We start from the raw sequence: 21,625 nt of genomic DNA, 5'->3' as shown, positions 1-21,625 counted from the left end.
GGGATTGACCAGAGTTGTCAGATGAAGTAAGGTACGGTTTAAACCCTGTCTGTTCAGGAAGGATGGGGCTCGCAACAAAAAGATGTGGCTTCTAAAAGAGCAGAAGAGGAGGAAGAAAATGAGGAAGATGATCAAGAGGATCAGAAACAACGACACCTGTTCGATGCCTGGACTCACCTGCTTCACCCACGACAACCAGCACTGGCACACTGCGCCCTACTGGACATGTATGTCACACGTGTGACACTTGTTTCACACATGTTTCAGCCTCGTGTCTGACCAGAACCTCCGCTGCCTGATCTTACAGTGGGCTCCTTCTGTGCCTGCACCAGTGCCAACAACAACACCTACTGGTGTCTGAGGACCATAAACCAGACCCACAACTTCTTGTTCTGTGAGTTTGCCACAGGCTTCCTGGAGTACTTTGACCTCAACACTGACCCATACCAGGTATGCACCAAAAAATCCTTTCACCCAGATAAGGGACCTTATAATGAGCAAGTTTTAAGAGTGGAATTACTGAATAAGTCACTGTAACATTGGTTTTGTGTGCGGACACAAACTATTAATAAAGAGATATCAGATAAAATGTGGGTTGATCCCACAGGAGGGAGTCCGCCTCCAGCACCCAGGCTCACGTCCAACGTCTGTGTCTTTGTCTCCAGCTGATAAACGCTGTCAGCTCTTTGGATCGGACGGTGCTCAACCAGCTCCACGTCCAGCTGATGGAGCTCAGAGGCTGCAGGGGACACAAGCAGTGTAATCCTCAGGGTACGACACCAAGCCCCCCTCCACATACACACACACACACACAGCTGGTACGGGACACAATACAGAGCGGAACTATCAAAATGCTAAAGTTTCAGGTTGGAATCCTCCCTAATCGGCTCAGATCCGAACTGATCACAGTAAACATGGTCGCTCTGTGAGATGTTCCTCACCTCCAGGTCCACTAGACCAGTAAACATGGTTGCTCTGTGAGATGTTCCTCACCTCCAGGTTCAGTAGACCAGTAAACATGGTTGCTCTGTGAGATGTTCCTCACCTCCAGGTCCACTAGACCAGTAAACATGGTTGCTCTGTGAGATGTTCCTCACCTCCAGGTCCACTAGACCAGTAAACATGGTTGCTCTGTGAGATGCTCCTCACCTCCAGGTCCAGTAGACCAGTAAACATGGTTGCTTTGTGAGATGCTGCTCACCTCCAGGTCCACTAGACCAGTAAACATGGTTGCTCTGTGAGATGCTCCTCACCTCCAGGTCCAGTAGACCAGCCACCAGGTGCTCCTCTTTGGTTGTTGATGATTTTCTTTCTCTGCCTGCTCCTTTTCTAGCTTGTCTTCTGTAGCCTTGGTTGGTGCAACTTCTGATGATGCTTTCAAGGTCTCCTCAAAACTGACTCATGAATGCTGCTGTGGTTAAAAGAAAAGAATAGCGAGCAGAGCCGTGCGCACACTAACGGTCAGATTTCTCTTCAGCAGGAGGACATGCACACGGCATCTTTGATGACGACAGGTACGCACACACCAACACAGCTCATCTATGAAGGCATCATGTGATCACGCCTGACCATTGTAGCTCCGCCTGTCATTAAAGATCCACCAGTCAATGAAACGATCCAACGCTCTCAGTCCCACCTTCTCCTCTGAGGAGCCCCCAGATCTGACCAGTCACCCCTCTGGGGTGTGTTTGCTGCTGTGGCTGCTGCTGTGTGTAACAGTTTGTGTGCTTGTTGCATCAGGGCGTTTGAGCGAAAGAAGTGGCCAAAAGTGAAGAAACCTTCATCATCGTCATCATCTCGAACTTTGTGAGTCCCCCCCCCATTTTGTTTTTCAGACGAGTGCATTCAAACAGAAACCCCATTTTTCTCTGTCAGCTGAAGTGTCACACACACACACACACACACACACCACACACACACACACACACACACACACACACACACACACACTTTCTGATTAATGCATGTCTGTGTTTGTCCAGAGGTCCAATTTGGGACGGCTGGAAGGGTTGAGCTTCCTGGTTGGCTGGAGCAGGTTCGGACCCACAGGGTGTGTTTGTCCTTTGGGTCACAGCTGACAACCACCCACCCATCATCTGGCCCCCCACTGCACTCGAAGACACTGGGTCCAACCATTCCACGCACCTCTTCATCAGCTCCTCCTTTTCATTCCGTGTCAGGAGGAGGAGGAGGAGGAGGAGACTGCACCGTTCTTCCATTTGGAGCAAAACTTCCTTCCAGAAGCGTTCCTTCGAGGTTCTGATCTGTCCATATTCACACATCCCTGAAGATGAACCCATGACATCGTGGCCACTTCCGTTGTTTCCTCCTCTACCGCTACTGTTGGCATGGTAACGGGTGAAGTGCTGCACCGCCGCAGGATGATGGAGACGCATGGCGTTCACACCTCCTGAACTCGGAGCACCTTATAACAGATTCCCATCTTCACCTGCTTCTTCCTGAACACTGATCTTTTTGCGTTGTCGCTCAGCTTCTCGGATCGGACCCATTTGAAATGTTGTGTTCTCTCTTCTGGCTGGTTGTGATTAAAACTCCGGGCTGCCGTCGTCGCTCCTCACCTCCCAGTTTAGGGGAACCTCCTTAACTGGGATGTCAACTGTGATGTCATTAGTTCTCTGGTCTAATGTGTTGGGGTTTTATTTAAACACAGTTTTTGCTTAGTTTGTCAGGAAAAATTAACTTTAAAGCTCAGATAACCTTAGCTTGGTCACATTTTAGGCCTTTTCTTCGGTTTGACTCCAACCTCCAGCCTGGCATCCAGAATAACTGATCACTTTGTGTTTCTGGGCTAAAATAAGGAGCTTAAAAACCTACGTTTGCACATCTTTAGCCAAACGGCGTTCCTCATACTGCCACTGCTTTCTACATAATTCAAAACTTTTTTAACTCCTGGTGTTTCCTCTGTGGTGCTGTTCTAGTGTCTAACAACTATAGAGAAAAAAAATCAAGCTATCGAATGTATTTGTGAATATATATGGTGTGTTGTAGCCGGGATGTTGTTGACCAGCTCAGATGTTGTGAACTGGACACACGCTGAAGGAAAAGTGCACTTTGACTGGAGAACAGAGTTGGACGGAAGCAGCAGCAGCAGCTGGTGGACATGTGCCATGTGACAGACATGTACGGTGGAACTTTGGGTAACGGTGATTGTCTTAGTTTGTGCGTCACGTGTTAAATGCCAGTTGTACAGATTGTTTGTGTTAAATTCTAAGAATTAAACAACCTTTTCATTAAAACAGCAGCTTGTTGCTAATGAATCCACACAGAAAACATGTAAGCAGCATAAAAACGTTGAATGCAGAAGTACGAGGCAGATCAGTGACGTCTGAAAGAGCTGGAGGATTCATTCTGTGTCACATGGTGTCCTAGGCGATGCTCAGAGACATGTGGGTTAATTTAGTCACCAATTTGACTTAAATATGGACTTCACAGATTTATCCGTCATTAAAATAAATGCAAATATGATCACAAAACCATCCAGACCTTTTAATAGTGGCGCTTTCATGGAATATTTCATTTCAACAGGAGAATTACTGAAATTCCCAGAGTGCTGACTTATATTGTTACTGCGACAATTCCCATGACAACAGCGAATACTGATTTGGATAAAGCAGCAGGCTAATAAGCGATTAAAGACCCATTTTGAATAATGTTGACACCCAGAATTCAGAGCCTGACAGGAAGAAGAAGCTGCTGTTCCAGTTTCCAGGTGTTGTGGCACAAACACGAGTTGTGCTTTACTCAGACAGCAAATCTGGCCCCAGACTCCCTTCACCACCTTTGCCACCCCGCTTTGGTACTAGAAGCAGCACAAACACATCAGACAAAAACACAAAAGTCAACACATCAGTCAGGTGACTTCATCGAGCACATCATGACACCTGGAAGACACGACGGCTTCAGTCAGCGACCTGCAGAAAGACAGCGAGAGCCACTCAGACAGGCCAAACGTTGACAGAGGAGATGCAAACGTCAGAGTCGAGATGATCCAGTCTGAAGGAAGTAAAGCAACTCACTATGGCAACTTTGCTGGTGTGCTCGCGAGTTCGGATCCGCAGCTTGTTGACTGTGGTCTCTGCAATCTCTGCTCGCTCCTCAGCTTCATCCAGCTCATGTTGAACCTTCCTGAACCTGACTGTGCTACAGCTCACTTGCTCCTCCTGGCGGACACACGCGAGAACAGCGGCAGTGTGAAGGAACTTTGGCTAATTCTACTTATACCTTATCTTCACATATATGGTATGGTATATGATTGTAATAAACACTCACTGCATCCTCAGCTTGTTGTTTATAGCTTTTGACTTTGGTCTGAAGTTTATTGACCAGGTCCTGCATCCTGAGCAGAGTCTTGTTGTCTTCCTCAGTCTGCAGAGAGAAGTTGAAAGGGTGAGCAACACAATTTCTGGACATCCTGAATGGAAACATTAGGGATGTGCAAACCTGGTAGGTCAACTCTCTGCATCTCCTCTCGTATCGGCGGACACCTTTCTGGTAGTCCTCGCTCCTCTTCTGCTCCACCATCAGCTCTGTCTGGAGCTCTCTCACCTGGACACAGTTTAGAAACCCTGATACTCAAATTTAAGAAGGCACTCCAACATTTTGGGCGACATATTAAAGTCAGGATTCCAGGAATGCAGCGTACACACACACACGCACACACACACACGCACGCACGCACACACACATGCGCACACGCACGCGCACGCACACACACACTGTTGTGTGCACTCACCCTTCCCTCTAATTGATGAAGCTCTTTCTTTCCTCCCTTCAGGGCCATCTGCTCCACCTCGTCCAGTTTGACCTGCAGCTCTACAGACACATTAAAACCGTTCATTTCCTTGCAGCTATTACTCCTGGAGCGATGAAGTGCAGGTTTGCTGAAGGTGGCAACTGTCATCTGTCACTGATGAGAGACCAGAATTTTGAACGGCTACAGAAGCCAAGAAACTGGGACTATCTTGCTCCGCCTGCATCTATCTTCCGTTTTGAATAACCTGCTATGTTCTCTGTTTTACTGGTGGAGTAGTTTAGTCTGGACCCAGCACCTTCCCCCTGCAGTGATCAGGCCCATTCCCAGTTTTCACCAGAGACGTAGAGACGCTACCTTTTATTGTGGAAGCCATATTCTTTTTTATTCTCTCCAGCATGCTGCTGCTGTCCTGCTCTTTCTTCAGCTCCTCTGCCATCAGTGCCGCCTGCACACACACACACACACACACACACATGCATCAGAGCAGCTATATGTTTTCCTTTCACAAGAACAGGAAAGCACAAAGAGAGGCCAGACTGACATCAGTGAGGGCTTTCTTGGCATGTTCTTCAGTACTGCGTCTCTCCTGCAAGACGTCTTCTACCTCCCCGCTGAGAACAGACAGATCGGCTTCGATTTTCTTCTTCTGGCTGGCCAAACCTGTGTTCTGAAGCCAGGGAGCAGTCAGAAAAGGGCCAGTGGAGATGGAGTCCTGCACATGGGTTTGTAACCACCCAGGGCCTTTGAACCTGTACCTGCTTGGTGAGCAGGTTAACCGTCTCCGCCACCTCCACTAGCTCGTGTTCGGCCACCTTGCGGGATCGGTCGGTCTGCTCCAGGATCCCACGCAGCTCCTCCTCCTCGGCCGTCAGCAGAGAACAACGCCGCTCCAGCATGACGATCTGTTCTTTCAGCTGACTGAGCAAGTAGAGCTTCTCATCCAGTTCCAGTTGGTGTTCCTTCACCTGCATAGCGACAAGCAGCAGTCACTCACAGGAAGCAGCCTCAGCTCAGCCTGAAGATGAAGACCTTCATAATTCATTTAGATAAAGCCCAATGGAGGAACTACGACTACTGCCGTTCACCGTTCAGGACTGCGCTGGTGTCCTGGCAGCACGTCTCTTAGCTTTGGCCTCGGTTATGGAGGATCTACTCCACAGAGGCCCTCATCAGGCGAGTCTACCTGTGTCTGCAGGTGTCTGTTGATCCTCTGGCTCTCTGCTGCCTGTCTGTTAGCATGTTCCAGCTGAATCTCCATCTCATTCAAGTCAGCTTCCATCTTCTTTCTCAGACGAACAGCTTCGCTGCGCCCACGGACTTCGGCTTCCAGGTTGGTCTGCATCATCTCCAGCGAGCGCTGGTGGTTCCGCCTGTGTTTAGTCAGCAGCACAGTGGTTTTCAGCATTCATTTATAACTCAGAATGTTCTTTTAAAGAACATAAATGAGTACATTTTCACATTGAGCTTCAGTCTGTTTACAGTGTATTGTTACCTCAGGTTGTCTATCTCCTCCTCTTTATCTGCAACCCTTCGCTCCATCTCAGTCCTTATCTGCTGCAGTTCCATCTGAAATCGCAGGATTTTGCTCTCCTCGTGTTCCAGAGTCCCCTGAAGGGTAAAATACAGCTGGTTTTAGAAGCAGTTGGGTTGGCAGGGAGGAGACGCTGGATGGGTTCTTACCTCTGCCTCCTCCAGAGCTGCTCTGATGTCACTCTTCTCCACATCCAGGATCTTCTTCATTCGCTCCAGCTCATGGATGGTCTTCCCTCCTTGGCTGATCTGATCAGTCAGGTCAGCAATCTCCTCTGCAACCAAACAGTCAGTCAATTTTTCAGTCAACAATGGCACGCGATGACCTTCAGTGACCTTTCACTAAGGCCTGAAGCATTGGCGATGCATCATCTAGCGTCCTCAATGTGGACGCATCATTAACGAGCGTTGATCCTCCGAGTCTTTGAAAGTCATTTTGGAGGGTAAGTAAGTGCTGGCAGAAGCTACCTTGTAGGTTCCTGTTTTCACGTTTGATTGTCTCCAGGTGGTCGAGAGCTTCCTCATAGCAGTTCTTCTGCTTGAAAAGTTCAGTGCTGAGACTGCGGGATTCTGTCTGGGATGCCTCCAGCTCCATCTGGCTTTCCTCAAACCTCAGCTTCCAGTCACTCAACAGCTGATGAAAAAGCAAAGACATGGCATCGTTCTGTAGCTCCTCTCAGGCCAGGTGCACGATGTTGGTGCTGCTGCTGCTGACCTTGTCAATGTTGCGCTGCTTTTTCTCCAGAGCCTGATTAGAAGAGTTGGATCTCTCGAGTTCAATCCCCAGGTCTTCGATCTCGATCTGCAAACTCTGCTTGGTTTTTTCCAGCGAGGAACATTTGGCCTGAGATGCTCCTATGGCCTCCTCAAGACTCTGCAGCTTGACCACTAACTTCTTCCTACAATCAGCAACAGAAAATCAACAGAACTGTGATGTTGGCGTCAGGCTCATGTCTAAAAAAAAATCAATGAAATATTGCTCTGGTCATGATTCATCAAGTACAATACAATGTATTTGGTGAATAAGGCTAAAGCAACACTCCCGTGACAACGTGCTGTTAAACATGTTGCATTTCTCATTTTTAATTTTTTTAAGCTCCGACACTGACGTGATCGTGACTCACACAACATTGGCACTGCAAACTACCTGCAAGCAGCAAACTACCTGCAAGCAGCAAACTACCTGCAAGCAGCAAATGACCTGCAAGCAGCAAACTACCTGCAAGCAGCAAATGCCCTGCAAGCAGCAAATGACCTGCAAGCAGCAAATGACCTGCATGCAGCAAACTACCTACAAGCAGCAAATTACCTGCAAGCAGCAAACTACCCGCAAGCAGCAAATGACCTGCAAGCAGCAAACTACCTGCAAGCAGCAAATGACCTGCAAGCAGCAAACAACCTGCAAGCAGCAAACTACCTGCAAGCAGCAAACTACCTGCAAGCAGCAAATTACCTGCAAGCAGCAAACTACCTGCAAGCAGCAAATTACCTGCAAGCAGCAAACTACCCGCAAGCAGCAAATGACCTGCAAGCAGCAAGTTACCTGCAAGCAGAAAACTACCTGCAAGCAGCAAATTACCTGCAATCAACAAATTACTGCGAGCAATGCAGTAGTGGGGGCTCATTAAGTCGGCATGCCAGCGTTAGCAGCCTACAATAGCTACCCTCGTCCACTCCTGACCATGTGTGGGGGTCCCTTATTCTTTACTAGAACCTTCTTGCAAAACCGGACACATGCTTTTCTGCCACATTGGAGTCGGCCTTTCAACACCCACAAATAAAAACTTTTTCCTGAAGACGATGACAGGTTAAACATCTGCGAAGCCATTTCCAGCCATCGGCAGCCGTTGACCGACTGATCAGCTGTTCCAAGCCTTACTTTGCATCTTCCAGCTCCTCTATTCTCAGCACCGCTTCAGTCTCGTATTTGGTTCTCCACTGAACCACTTGAGTGTTGGCGTTGGACAGCGCCCTCTGCAGTTCTGCCTTGGCCTCCTGCTCTTCCTCCAGCTGCTCCCTCAAGAGGCTGCAGTCGTGGCGGGACGACTGCAATGCGTGAGCCAAACTGACACGAGCCTGAAACCACACACAGACCTGATGAAATCGTCAAAAGCCACGCCAAAGACACGGGGGACGACTGTCCCTCATTCAGGTCTGTGCTTACTTTGCTCTCCTCCTCCTGCTGCTTCTTCATGTCTTCATAGTTCTGAATCAGGCCAGCCTTGGAGCGCTGGAGCTGACCAATCAGAGAGTCCCGCTCCTCCAGACGCCGACTCACCTCCGCTGGACCAAAGAAAAGAAAATCACCCATTCCTTCTATTATCTACATATTATTATGGTATGGATTACTGTGTGTTCTCTACCGGTTTCCGAGAGCGCTCGAGCTTTCTGAGCAGACACTTCAGTCAGTTGTCTCTGTAGCTCGTTCGCTCTGTTCTTGCTTTCGTTCAGCTGGTCCTCAGAAGCCCTGCACATCTTTTCCACAACTGCCTACACACACACACACACGCACGCACGCACGCACGCACGCACGCACGCACGCACGCACGCATATTTACTTTGACCCAAGCGGGAACTTTTTTAAGCATCTGTGGACTTTTTTGAGGTGATTTTGTTTCTACCTTTGCCCTGGTCAGTTGCTCCACGTTGGCAGAAAGGTCGTCGGTCTCCAGCCGGAGCTCCGCTTTCTCCTTCTCCAGCTTTTGTTTGGCTCTCTGAAGAGTGTCCATCTGCTCACTGAGCTCTGCCACTGTCTCCAAGTGCTTCTTTCTCAGAGATGCGGTTGTAGCCTCATGGTGAAGTCCCGCCTCCTCAAGCTCCCTACGTACCTTCAGGAAATCGGCGTCCCTCTTCCTGTTTGAGAGTAAGAACCTTGTTTGCCTGAGTGTGAATGAATTTGAAAGGGGGTGGTCTCTCTCTTTAAGAAAGGACACCGGATGTTCCAACTAGGGGGATCACAGGGTTTCAGGAGTTGTGGAAGGGAAGGTCCTTCAAATTGTACACCCCCAAATTCAGAAGGAGCAGTAGGGCTTTATTCCTCCCCATAGAAGTGGACCAGCTCTACGCCTTCAGAAGGTGGTCAACCTTGTACAGGGCCTGACTGGCTTGACACGGCATCAGAGAGTGGCCCTCATTTCTGTCACTAAGTTGGATTTGCAAAGACTAAAGGACTCTGGTATCTGCTCTCTGCAGATGATGTAGTTCTGGGGCTTTATCGGGCTGCTGACAAAGAAGGTGCTGAGTCAAAAGACAATCCTCTGTATTTACCTAAGATTCTACCCTCACCTATGGTCACAAGCTGTCGGGAGTGTCCTAAAAAAACACGGCCAAGAAGCTCCGACATCTGACTAGGATGCCCCCTGGACCTCCTCCCTGGTGAGATGTATCTCCCACCAGGAGAAGGCCCAGAGTATGATGGAGGGACTATGTCTCCCCAGAAGAGTCAAATAATGTGGCTGGGGAGAAGGAAGACCAGGCCTTCCTATGCTTAGGCTACTGCCCCCTGACCCAACCCTTGATAGGTGGTAGAAGAAGGATAGATGAATGGATGAACAATAGACAACCAGGCAGAACTTTGGCCCACTGGGACTAAATGCATAACGTATTTAATGTATTTTTGATGTATTTCAAACAAATATAGAGAGATCATTGCATAAAGTAGTTCTCATTGTATGAGCTGAGGAAGGCGATCACCTGTTGAGAGCAATCTGAGCAGCAGAGGCTCCTCCTGCTTCCTCTAATTTTTCTCCCAGCTCCTCCAGCTCTCGTGCCATATCATTCCTCTGACGCTCAGCTTTGGTACGATAGGCCCTCTCAGCCTCCAACGCCTCCTCCAGCTCTTCAATACGAGTCTGAGGGATTGAAATGCACAGCTGTAGCAGCCGAAGGGATGGATTTGTGGTCTGGATTAGTCTGACAAACCTGAAATTCCTTCAGTCTCTTCTGAAGTTGAACGACCAAACTCTGCTCATCTTCGATTTTGGCCTGAAGATGAGCCAGCTCAATGTCTTTTCTTTGGAGAGTGAAAGAGAAAAGGAGGAACCAGATCCATTCATTAAAACTAAGAACTGTGTATGAACATGAACTCTGTGAGGTGAATAATACCAAACAGGACTTGGATCAACCAAATTCAGAGGTGTTTTTTATACTTTTTCAGTCTGTCCTCAAGTTCTTCCTTTTGGTTCTCAAAATCCTTCAGTGAGTCCATAGACAACTTCAGATCTCCTTCCAGCTTGCGTTTGGTCCGTTCCAGATCAATCCGTGCTTTCTTCTCCAATTCCAGAGAACTTTCAACCTGTGGAGATCAAAACGGGAGCGGTCAGAAACCAGGCTGGAGCTCAGAGAACAACTGACTCAACAACAACACATCTTCTCTTACATTGTCAATTTGTTGCTCCAGTCGAACTTTTGCCTTCACCAGCATGTTGGCTTTGTCCTCTTGTGCCTGAAGGTCATTCAAAACCTGTTTGTGGGCGTTCTGCAGAGCAACTTTCTCTCTGTTCAGAGATGCTATGGTTTCATCCAGAACCGTCATCTCTTGCGACAGGTTCTTCACCTGGATCAAAATCCAAAATCAAACTTACTAAGCTCCCCAGTCAGTACTCTGATTCTGAAGAGCTTGTTTGCCCACCTTGTTCTCCACTCCATGCCTGTCTTTCTCCACTTTAGCCAGAGTCATTTCAAGATCATCCACGTCTCTCTTCAGGGATGTTACCTCTTCCTCCAGCTGACGTTTCTGGGATGCCAGCTTGGAGTTCACCTCCTCCTCATCTTCCAGACGCTCCTGGAACTCCTTAAGTTTAGCCTCCTGAGCAATTTTGGACTGAATCAGTTGGTTGCAACGGTCTTCTGCATCTTCTAGGTTGTCCTGCTCCTGGAGTTAAATGGAAAGTGCACAGGTTTTATCCTGGGCACTGCTGCCATGGCTCTCCACTGCTCTGTTAAAGGCTTTCTGGCTGAGACTGGATAAGCCAAAGCTTTATATGATACAAACACATCCCAACATCAGCATGACTTACAGCTTGGAGCTGCAGAGCCAGGTCATTCTTCTCCTGAATCAAAACCACCTGTCGATCCTCCGCCTCCTGACGCTTTACGTCACACCTGTTAGGAAAATGCACGAGAATGAAAGAACACCGAGTACAAAACTGGCTTCGTTTTGCTGAGACGAACCTGTCGAAAGCATCTTTTAATTTGGTGAAATTTTCATTAAGAGCCGTCAGTTCTTTTTCCACCTGGGCACTTCTCAGCATGGGCCGAAGTTTATAAAACAACATCATCCATGGCCAGGTCCTCACAGAGAAGAACGCCCTGAGGTTGAACTGGACGACCTTCACAGCATCCCTGAGGACAACGTTTTTGGTCTTCAGACCATGTAGACACAGCGTCCATCACCTTCAGAGGAGCTACTGGCACTCTTCATACGCTCACCTTTGCAGCAACATCTTGTCTCGTTCCAACCTCATTAGCCTTCCCCTGGCCATGGCCTGGACGATGGTGAGGATCTCAGACAGGCGGGCATCTCTCATGTCTTCCAGGAGACCCAGCAGTCCCGCCTTGAAAAACACCTGAGAGAAGAAGGGAGCTCATAACCAAACCTCATCACTTTTGCCAATAATGGTCATCTGACATTAATCACAGTTTTCCTACTTTGGTTTGTCCAAACTTGTACTGGCTATGGTCAATGTCCAGCGAGCCCAGCAACTTCTCCACTGCTTTCCTGCTGTCCACAAAGGAACTTTCCGGAATTGCAGACGAATTCAAGATGCGATACCTGAGAAAAGTAACGATAACACATTACCGGAGGTTTGAATAGCCCAAATTCAACCTTGAGTTTGTGTGATTGCAGGTTTTGGGCCAACCGTTGTTTGAACTCAGCGTAAAGTATTCGGTTGGGGAATCCTTTTCTGCAAATCCTGATGCCCTCAAGGACACCGTTGCACCTCAACTGATGAAGGACTAAGAAGGGATCCATCACACCTGGAGATCAGAGAACAAACAGATTAAAACACGCATTGGATTAATCTCAGATTTTGACATCATCCATCATGTCAGTAGGTAATTAACTGACACTTTTCGTCCAAGGATTTTTGAAGTCCTGACCCTCCAGATCCCTTAGAGCAAATTTGCCCGATAATGTATATATATTTATTACTAGCTCTAGTAATTTACTCGTAATAACTTCACCTTTTGGATGATGCTGTTGAACGAAATGAGCAATTTAACCTGTTATATGTTCTGGTTTATGTTCTGGTTTTTCTGGTTCCAGAAATTCTTATCAGTCTACTCTCACCTGGATTCTTGGACTCGTTAGGAATGATGCAGCGCACAAAGTGGGGCTGAGTGCTGCGCAGGTTTGCCATCAGCTTGTTCAGATTCTCCTGTATTTGTAACAAAAGACAGTTTTTACCCATTTCTAGCCTCAGTCTGGATGGCTTTTTCCACTCTTTTGCTCACCTTGTGGAGCTGTGAAACTGTCTGGAAGGAAGCTGCTTTTCTCTTCCTCTGTTTGGGTTGAGATTTAGGATCCCCAACTGAAGAGACAGAAAAACATGGCTCTTTATTGCCAGCAGGCATGTTGCGTTGCCGTCGGTTTGGCTAAGTACCCATGTCAGAGCGGATGTAGCTCTCAAAGATTCCAGCCATCAGTTTATTGGCCGATTTCTGGAACACTGCCACCACGGTCTCATTTAGAGGGTCTCTATTTTTGTCCAGCCAGCCCAATATATTGTACGGCACCTGGAATGAAATGAAACCAACTGTGATTCTTAAGTAATTTGTTACACAACTGAAACCTGACAACTGCTGTAGTGCTGCTGGCTTGGATATGGAATACTGAAATGTCCTTTTGGCATTTGGGGATTGAAGGCAAAATAGCAATAAATGACAGCTAACCTGACCAAAATTTCAAGGCAAGGCATATTTTTGAATTTCAAACTCAACAATGCGTCCTGGGTGTGCACACAGAAAGATCTCAGGCTGATACCCACCACTCCGGCGTAGTGAACCACCTCGAAATGAGTCTCGTATTTACGCTTCTTGTCCAGTCTCGGCCGTTGGAAGTTGGGCGACTTGCCCAGATGGTTGTCGTACAGTTTGGTTTTGAAGCTGTGGTCCGTAGCCTTGGGAAACATGCACTCCTCCTCCAGGATGGACAGAATACCCAGTGGCTGAAAATAACAGATCCTTTGTTTATGTAAGTGTTTATATATATATTTTCCTTTGTTCAACCTACAAAACCTCATTAGTGGAACAACACAGAAATGACTGATCCATACACACACACACACACACACACACACACACACACACACACACACACACACACACACAGACTGGTTTGACAGGCCTCTGTCAGGTGGCCTCCTCTCCTCTCCTCCTCTCCTCTCCTCTCCTCCTCCTCTCCTCTCCTCTCCTCTCCTGTCCTCTCCTCTCCTCTCCTCTCCTCTCCTCTCCTCTCCTCTCCTCTCCTCTCCTCTCCTCTCCTCTCCATTCTATCCTCTACCTGTCCTCCCCCCTTCTCCTCTCTCTCTACCCAGCCCCCCCCCCCCATCAGCAGGAGGGTCCTCCCTCCCTACATGAGCCTGGTCCTGCTCAAGGTTTCTTCTTGTTAAGGGGGAGTTTTTCCTGCCACTGTTGCTTGTCTGGGGTTAGGCCCTGGGATTCTGGAAAGTGCCTTGAAACAATTTTGATTGTAAAAGACGCTATATAAATAAAGATTGATTTGATTTGATTCTTCCGGCAGATAAACTTAACACAACTAAACTATGCTGTCCAGTTTTACAATGGGTGTTTAACACTTTCCACCTGACTGTCTCCCCTGATTACAATTATCTAAACAGTCATGTCAAGGAATGGCCCTGGGATTCTGGAAAGGGTCTAGAGACAAATTTGATTGTAAAAGATGCTATATAAATAAAGATTGATTTAATGATTGATTGACATGCACGGGGGCATGCGCGCACACACAACATACACACGCACACATACATGCATACAAACCCTCTCTATGAGGTCTATGCAGGCCTGCAAGTCCAAACCAAAGTCGATGAATGTCCATTCTATGCCCTCCACCCTGTACTCCTCCTGCTCTAAGATGAACATGTGATGGTTGAAATACTGCTGCAGCTTCTCGTTGGTGAAGTTGATACACAGCTGCTCAAAGCTGTTCAACTGCAAAAAGAGAGAAATCATGAGCCAGACGCCAAAGTGACATCCTCATATCATCTCCTCTGTACCTCAAAGATCTCAAAGCCAGCAATGTCGAGGACGCCGATGAAGTACTGACGAGGCAGAGAGGTGGACAACGAGGAGTTGATTCGACCCACCAGCCACTTAAACATGCGGTCATATGTGGCTTTGGCCAGGGCTGCCACTGCGTAGTTAACCTACACCCCCCCCCCCCCCCCCCACACACACACACACACACCACACAGACACACACACACCCACAACCATTTAGAACCATTACTAAAGTAGCAGTGCTGGGTCTGTTGATTACTGAAACAATGACGGGTTGGTCGCTGACTGATGCTTTGAAAGGAATAAAGATCCATTACCTGCTCCACTGTCTGTCCTTTCACGATATACTCATTTCCAACCTTAACACGGGGGTTTAGCAGCCCTTTTAGCAGCTCAGCAGAGCTAATACCCATCAGATAGGCGGCCTTGTCCACGCCTGCACACAAACACACATCATCTGAGCTGTCGTGCTGCTGGCTTTCACCTCTTGCACGGTCGTGCCATTTTACTCTCGTACTCTCAGTGCCATCAGCCTCGGCCTGCTCCTCTCTCTGCTTTTTCTTGAACTTCATGTTCCCAAAGTGCATGATGGCTCCAACTATCTTGTAGCAGCCATACTTCTCCTCTGTTGTGAAGCCCAACGTATCCATAGCATGCTGTCCACGCATGTGAAACAGAGGCAAAAATTAGGAAACAGTCTGACTCTGTGTGTGTGTGTGTGTGTGTGTGTGTGTGTGTGTGTGTACATCGGTGAGCTTCAACTCCTCTCCATCACTGATGCTGTCCACTTTGGTCTCTCCCTGGGAGCAGAAGTGATAGTCATAGGGGTTGGTCGTCACCAGCAGCATATCTGTGTTGGTGACAAAATTTTACTGGTTTATTGTCATTGCCATTGAGAATAGGCCATGCTACTATGTTCCGTAACCTTGTATTACAACTGCTTGTATAGATAAATGCATACATACTATGCTATGGGTAGAAGTCCCAGTATATGAGGAAATTAGGTTATTTTTAAAATCATGGATGAGAAAAGGTCCTGTGGTTGGACAAGAGCTGATGCAGGTTGTGACCCTAACCCTACAAGTTCTCCTGTAGGGCGAGGTGGCTTTACCTTGTAGTTCTGGCTTGTGGTTGGACAGGATCTGGTAGTAGATGTGGTAGCTTCTCTCTCCTGGTTGCTGAAACACAACTCTGGATTTTTCTAGTAGATCTGATAAAATAAACAACAGTATAAAGGGTTAGAGGTGGTGCACTGCCCGCTGGTGGTTGCTATGAGCAGACTCACAGATGTCTATGTCAGCCGATGCCAACTTCCCAGTTGTCCCAAAATGGATTCTGATGAATTTTCCCTGAGATACACAAACAGATGCACAACCTGAGCATCTTCTGGAAGAACTCACTCAACCATTTCAGTTACTCTCTACTTTTGATCTTCGTTACAGGCATGTGGGAGGCCAGAAAGATGTGTAGTAGCCACTGAACCTCATCACAACCGCTACGCTAAGTGTTGTCACTTCTGTGAACTCACAAAGCGAGACGAGTTGTCATTGCGGATGGTCTTGGCATTGCCAAACGCCTCCATTGCTGGATTCGCTTCAATGATCTGGTCTTCTAAAGACCCCTGCAAACACAACCAGCACAACATCATATAACACGGAGGCTGAAGAACGGTAGAGACAGCAGCAGGACGCTGATGGGAAAACTCACGCCTTTCTTTATGGTTTCCCCCAAAGCTGCAACAATGGCAAAGTACTGAATCACCCTCTTGGTGTTCACTGTCTTCCCTGCACCGGACTCTCCACTGACAAGAAAACAGACACAAGGTCACTCAGATGAGCTGATCTCAAGTTTGGGTCTATTCAGGGTTCAGGCCACTGTCAATCAATTGTGTTCTGGTGGATCAACACTGTTTCATCTAGTGCTCAGTATTACTGATGTCTAGCTGCTGGAGTGTTTTAGGAAATCTTAGCCAAGAGACAGACGAGAATCACTGGATGACCTGTGATTTCAGCAAAGTGGTTGACACTTACGTAATCAGCATCGACTGGTTCTCACGATCTGTGGAGCAGAATGGAGAAGAATGAAGATAAAGTCTTCCTTCATTAGACTACACTGTCACCAGGTCCCTGTCCTGAACTGAACAGCACCGGAAGATGAACAATGGTTCTGGTCTTTGACTGTGGGGCCTCAAACCTTTGTAGGACTCATTCAACTTCAATTCAGAGGTTTTTAATTGAAGGCATCACTTATCTTTAGTTGGCTTGGTGGAAGCATCCAAATCAGCCAATACTCACTCTGCAGCAGGTCGGTGTAGGCGTTATCAGCAATGGCGTAGATGTGGGGCGGCATGTCTGCACGGCGCCGGCCTTTGTAGGCTGAGACCACATCAGTGGAGTAGACTGGCAGCCATTTGTAGGGGTTGACCGTTACACAGAACAATCCCGAATAGGTCTGAGACACACGCACAACTCAAATAAACCCCCATTTTCAAGCAGACGTTTGAAAATAAAGAAATAAATAGCACTAACGTAGATCATCCACATGCTGTATCTGCGCTTCAGGTTGAAGAGGACGGAAGCTTCGTTCAGATGGGTCAGCATGGCCATGTCCTCAATCATGTCAAACTTTGGAGGGTTCATTGGCTGTAGGTTATCTTCTTTCACAATGAGAAACTGAAAAATACACGTTTAAGGTCTCCAGTCCAACTGCTGAAAGATCCTCACATTAGCAAATGAAAGGTGATGAAGAAGAAGGAAGGTTTGGAAAACTCACACGTCCGTCTTTGGTCTCCACGGTGCTCTTGTTTCCATTTAACTCTTTAACTTCCACCTCGATATAAGCTTCAGCATCATCAGGCATCCACACACGCTTTGTCCCTGACAACAGGAAGTCGGTTGGTCAGATGTGCCTGAGCAGCAGCCCTTAGCTAAAATGCCCCCTGATTTGTCATCTGATGTAGTTACTTTTGCAAACAGTCATTTACAAACAGAGCGTCTAAATGTGGCTTTAAAAAAAGCCCCCATGGTGACTGTTTTAAGAATAAACCACAGATGAAACGGTTATTAAATATCATCAGTGTACCATCGAAGGCCTGTGCCTTGGCAGCAAGGTGCTCCAGGTTGGTGAGACGAAGGTAACGCGCTGCATCTCCAAACTCCTTCATATCCAGGAACCGAGACATCTGTAAAGCACAAAGTTCTCTTCAGGCTACCAAATTTTGCTATTTATATTGAAACAAACTTGATTATCTGGAACTCTGGATTACATCATCAAGACCAAACTTCTTATTCAGTCACAATATTTCCTAAGGGCCAGAGCAGATGCAGCTAAAGGCTTAAGAAGTTGCTGTCCATTTATATTTCTCATGTCTGTCCTTTTGGGTTTCTGTCCACAATATTTATGAGTGTCTGGGAGGAAGCTGTCAGTGATGTTCACTTCAGGTTTCCTTTACGCAGATGGCATGTTGTTATTGGTTTTAGGCTATGGGTTTTAAACCCTGGCCAGGCTCCTGCGGTGATGCACAGGTGGCACCAGGCTGCAGTGGAGATCACAGAGCTGAGCCGAAGGAGTTCGTCTGCTTTAGTTAAATGGTTAATATTAGAAACAGAACAAAGAGCAGCGTCATGTCAACAATGGGGCATTTTTGCCAAAGACACCTGGCTTAACTTCTACATTACTCTGGATTGTGGCGCAAGCTCTCAGCTGCCAAATTAAGCTCACAGCAGGATCTGATCAACGTGCCACCAGCTGCACCCCCCCCGCCCCCCCCCCCCCACCCTAACCCTAACCCCCCCACCCAACTGATGTAGCAGAGGCACAGCCAAGTGCTCCACCACCTTTTTTTGTCTTCGTGGTCATGACATCAGCAATAAAGAATGCAGAGGTGAATTACACTGAAGTGAGTGAGTGAGTGAGTGAGTGAGTGAGTGAGTGAGTGAGTGAGTGAGTGAGTGAGTGAGTGAGTGAGTGAGTGAGTGAGTGAGTGAGACATATTGAATGCATCCGTATTTCTGAAAGCTAGTGGATCTGGAACAGATATTCCACATCTCTCATAATGGTGGTCCATCAGGTAACACAGGACAGGTAAAAACGGATTAACATTGTTTTGGAGTAAAGAAATAAAAGTTTAACGAGAATCTATATGAGGAAGAGAATACAAATTATATACTAAACTATATAATATACTGGCTTGATTTAGAAACATAGTCACCATGTAAGAGCTTCATCTGAACTCTTTTAACTTTTATTCATTTTAGCAGCATTGGAGAAGAAAGGAATAATATTAATATACATCATTAACAGAGACCCATCATTTTGTGCAAGTACAATGCTTGAGTACAAACTGCCATAGGCAGATTTGCAATTATTCCTAAATTATTGAATATGAACAATTTCCCTTTTATAAAGACAGGAGTGACGCTGCAGATGTCTTACTGTGGTGGATCAGTTTGGTCTGCTCCAAATGTCTTCTGCTGAATGTCCTCCTGTGGTTGAGGTGTGTGCCCACGCGGTGAGTCTGCTCACGCAGCATCGCTTCACTTTATAACCTCTGTGTCCAGGCAGCCGCGGCCCATTGGTCAGCTGGGTTTGCTGGACTGTCATAAAAGGTCTGCAGTGGTTCAACCCAAAGCCCTCCACATGAATCTGTGTTCTATCTATGGAACCATCCATCCATCCATCCATCCATCCATCCATCCATCCATCCATCATCCATCCATCCATCCCTCCCTCCCTCCATCCACCCATCCATCATCCATCCATCCCTCCATCCACCCTCCCTCCCACCCACCCACCCACCCATCCATCCATCCATCCATCCATCCATCCATCCATCCATCCATCCATCCATCCATCATCCATCCATCCATCCACCATCCATCCATCCATCCATCATCCAACCAACCAACCATCCATCTATCCATCATCCTTCCATCCATCCCGCCATCCATCCAGCCATCAGTCATCCACCCACCCACCCATCCATCCATCCATCATCCATCCATCCATCCATCCATCCATCCATCCATCCACCCTTCCTCCCTCCCTCCCTCCCTCCCATCCATCCATTCATTCATCCATCCACCCACCCACCCACCATCCATCCATCCATCCATCCATCCATCCATCCATCCATCCATCCATCCATCCATCATCCATCCATCCATCCATCCATCCATCCATCCATCCATCCATCCATCCATCCATCCATCCATCCATCCATCCATCCATCCATCAATCCTGTTGAGCTCTACGATGGTGAGACATTAATCTGTGCTCATCAGGTGAAGTTAGCACTGTCTCCTAGTTATGTCACATTACTCATTAGTTATTTGAAACAAACATTGTAGTTTGTTGGTGATGTATTACACGTGCAATCATTTGGATATCATTTGAGGGTGTCTGTAAATACTGAAGCATTAATTCAGATGTACTTCACACAGTATTTAATATTGACTGTCATCAAGCAGAAATGACATTTATACCACTCTTAGTGATCCTTCATCCCCTTTTATCCTTCTTTCTCGGTATTGGCAGTGCACGCACAAGCACACAACTATTTTTTATCAGTGCCACAACAACTAATGGACTGACTGAGAGAAGATGAAAGGACTTGCCAACATATTTATGATGCTCATCTAGAGTAACATGAAGAGCAATTCTCTGTTTAAATCTTTTAAAGCTCACTGTCAGGATCTGTCCATCTGTTTGGGCTATTTTTGGTGACTTTGTGTTTCTGCATTTGTTAGTTTTGCTCATTAGTAGTTTCTATGTTTGGTTTGTGTTTACTTTGCGACCTGCCCATCCTACCCCGACTGTCCCTCCACGTTGACTTTATCCTCCTGTTGGTATTAAACATCACTTTCTATTTATTGAACTCCCTATGTGGTGCCTCTGACTGACCCTCTAACATCTATATGTGTGAATATTGAACTTTACTGGCCTCAGATTTCCAAAAATGGGCATTAAATCTGCTTTAAATTTCTCACAACCCCTGGTGTATTAATAGTAGCGAGGAATGGTAATCCACTATTCCTCTCTTCTAATCGAGGAACTTTAGTGGGACCATTGTGGTTAGACCTGAAATCAAATATAAACTTTTTTTCCTCGTCATACAGCTGCTCGTCAATCTGTCAAGATCTGCAGATCAAGTTAAATGCAGACGTTTTGAAGCATAAAGGCAACACAGACCTAGAACATGCCATTATAATACTTCATAAATCCGCAATATATGACCATATCCACACCTGTTACAACACACACACACACACACGCACACACACACACACACACACACACACACACACACACACACACACACACACACACACATTGAGGCCAATACAGTAAACCTATTTTAGTTAAACAACAGGCGCCAAGGAAACCATGGGTTAGTCCCCTAAATCCCTCTGCTGTCACTGAAAACACAAACACACACCCACAGTATGTTTGTCACTTACTCACTGACTCCTTCCCTTAACCTCAAGCATCAAAAGTAAAGGTTAAACATAAGCTGCCTAAACCTCTTTGGATTTACCTTTAACATTGTTTCAAGCTGCTTTTGGACTACCCACAATATGTTAGGTTAAAAGCAAGTGCAGCAATAAATATTTAGGAATAAGATCGTCAGATAGTCAGGAAGCGACAACAGTAGGATAAAGCTGAGCCACGCTGAGCAAAAACATAAAGGGTTAGGGTGAGGTGGGTTAACTGTGGTAGGTCCCTCTTCCACAATGACGTGGCCCTCGACTGGGCTCGGGAAGAGGTTCAATGATCCATGTTCCATATAGAAAAGTAGCTTCTTCACACACCAGTATAAATATATTGTGATGACGTCTTTAATATTTCCACACTGACACACAAAACAAAGCAGCTGCTGCAACCAGAGAGTAGCAAGAGCTTCTACTAAGGCTCCACTGCAAAGCTCCAAAATCCAACACACACGCACACACGCATGCACGCACACACACACACAAACACACACTCACACACACACACATGCACACATGTATACACACACACACACACACACACACACACAGACGCACACATGTACACACACACCTGTTGCATTGAAACAAA

General features: G+C 46.9%; 2 protein-coding genes across 10 annotated transcripts in view; one reads left to right on the top strand and one right to left on the bottom strand.

The window, feature by feature from the left end:
* Positions 1-3,257, top strand: part of LOC130529720 (extracellular sulfatase Sulf-2-like) — a 31,525-nt gene extending 28,268 nt beyond the window's left edge. For 4 of the 8 annotated variants that reach the window (XM_057040218.1, XM_057040222.1, XM_057040220.1 and 1 more), the window contains exons 18-23: positions 58-227; positions 308-450; positions 666-771; positions 1,478-1,514; positions 1,741-1,806; positions 1,983-3,257. In XM_057040218.1, coding sequence (XP_056896198.1) covers positions 58-227; positions 308-450; positions 666-771; positions 1,478-1,514; positions 1,741-1,806; positions 1,983-2,013 — 553 coding nt within the window. In that variant the 3' untranslated portion in view covers positions 2,014-3,257. The other 4 variants (XM_057040221.1, XM_057040225.1, XM_057040223.1 and 1 more) reach the window with 4 other exon arrangements.
* Positions 3,258-3,486: 229 nt separating this feature from the next.
* Positions 3,487-19,051, bottom strand: LOC130529719 (myosin-7B-like). 2 transcript variants are annotated; one of them, XM_057040217.1, is made up of 46 exons: positions 18,980-19,051; positions 17,627-17,726; positions 17,318-17,421; positions 17,074-17,217; positions 16,840-16,996; positions 16,576-16,603; positions 16,253-16,346; positions 16,074-16,166; positions 15,831-15,894; positions 15,657-15,755; positions 15,292-15,395; positions 15,063-15,201; positions 14,863-14,981; positions 14,542-14,691; positions 14,306-14,476; positions 13,294-13,473; positions 12,910-13,042; positions 12,761-12,837; positions 12,597-12,684; positions 12,166-12,283; positions 11,954-12,077; positions 11,735-11,871; positions 11,477-11,647; positions 11,323-11,407; positions 10,935-11,177; positions 10,683-10,859; positions 10,453-10,598; positions 10,226-10,316; positions 9,998-10,155; positions 8,926-9,157; positions 8,668-8,794; positions 8,469-8,587; positions 8,184-8,380; positions 7,020-7,203; positions 6,773-6,938; positions 6,455-6,579; positions 6,267-6,382; positions 5,958-6,144; positions 5,530-5,739; positions 5,316-5,441; positions 5,129-5,219; positions 4,754-4,833; positions 4,462-4,566; positions 4,291-4,386; positions 4,038-4,181; positions 3,487-3,932 (listed from the first exon to the last, which is right to left on the bottom strand). In XM_057040217.1, the coding sequence occupies exons 2-46, from the start codon at positions 17,724-17,726 to the stop codon at positions 3,921-3,923; spliced, it is 5,811 nt and encodes a 1,936-aa protein (XP_056896197.1). In that variant the 5' UTR covers positions 18,980-19,051; the 3' UTR covers positions 3,487-3,920. The 2 variants fall into 2 exon arrangements, with proteins under 2 accessions (XP_056896197.1, XP_056896196.1); XM_057040216.1 differs by having other exon boundaries at positions 4,291-4,566.
* Between the last annotated feature and the right edge of the window lie 2,574 nt (positions 19,052-21,625).

Source organism: Takifugu flavidus, chromosome 8 (genome assembly GCF_003711565.1).
Source record: "Takifugu flavidus isolate HTHZ2018 chromosome 8, ASM371156v2, whole genome shotgun sequence".
Classification (NCBI taxonomy): Eukaryota; Metazoa; Chordata; class Actinopteri; order Tetraodontiformes; family Tetraodontidae; genus Takifugu; species Takifugu flavidus.
The sequence above is the reverse complement of the archived record's forward strand: the minus strand, read 5'-3'. Positions and strand labels throughout refer to the sequence as shown.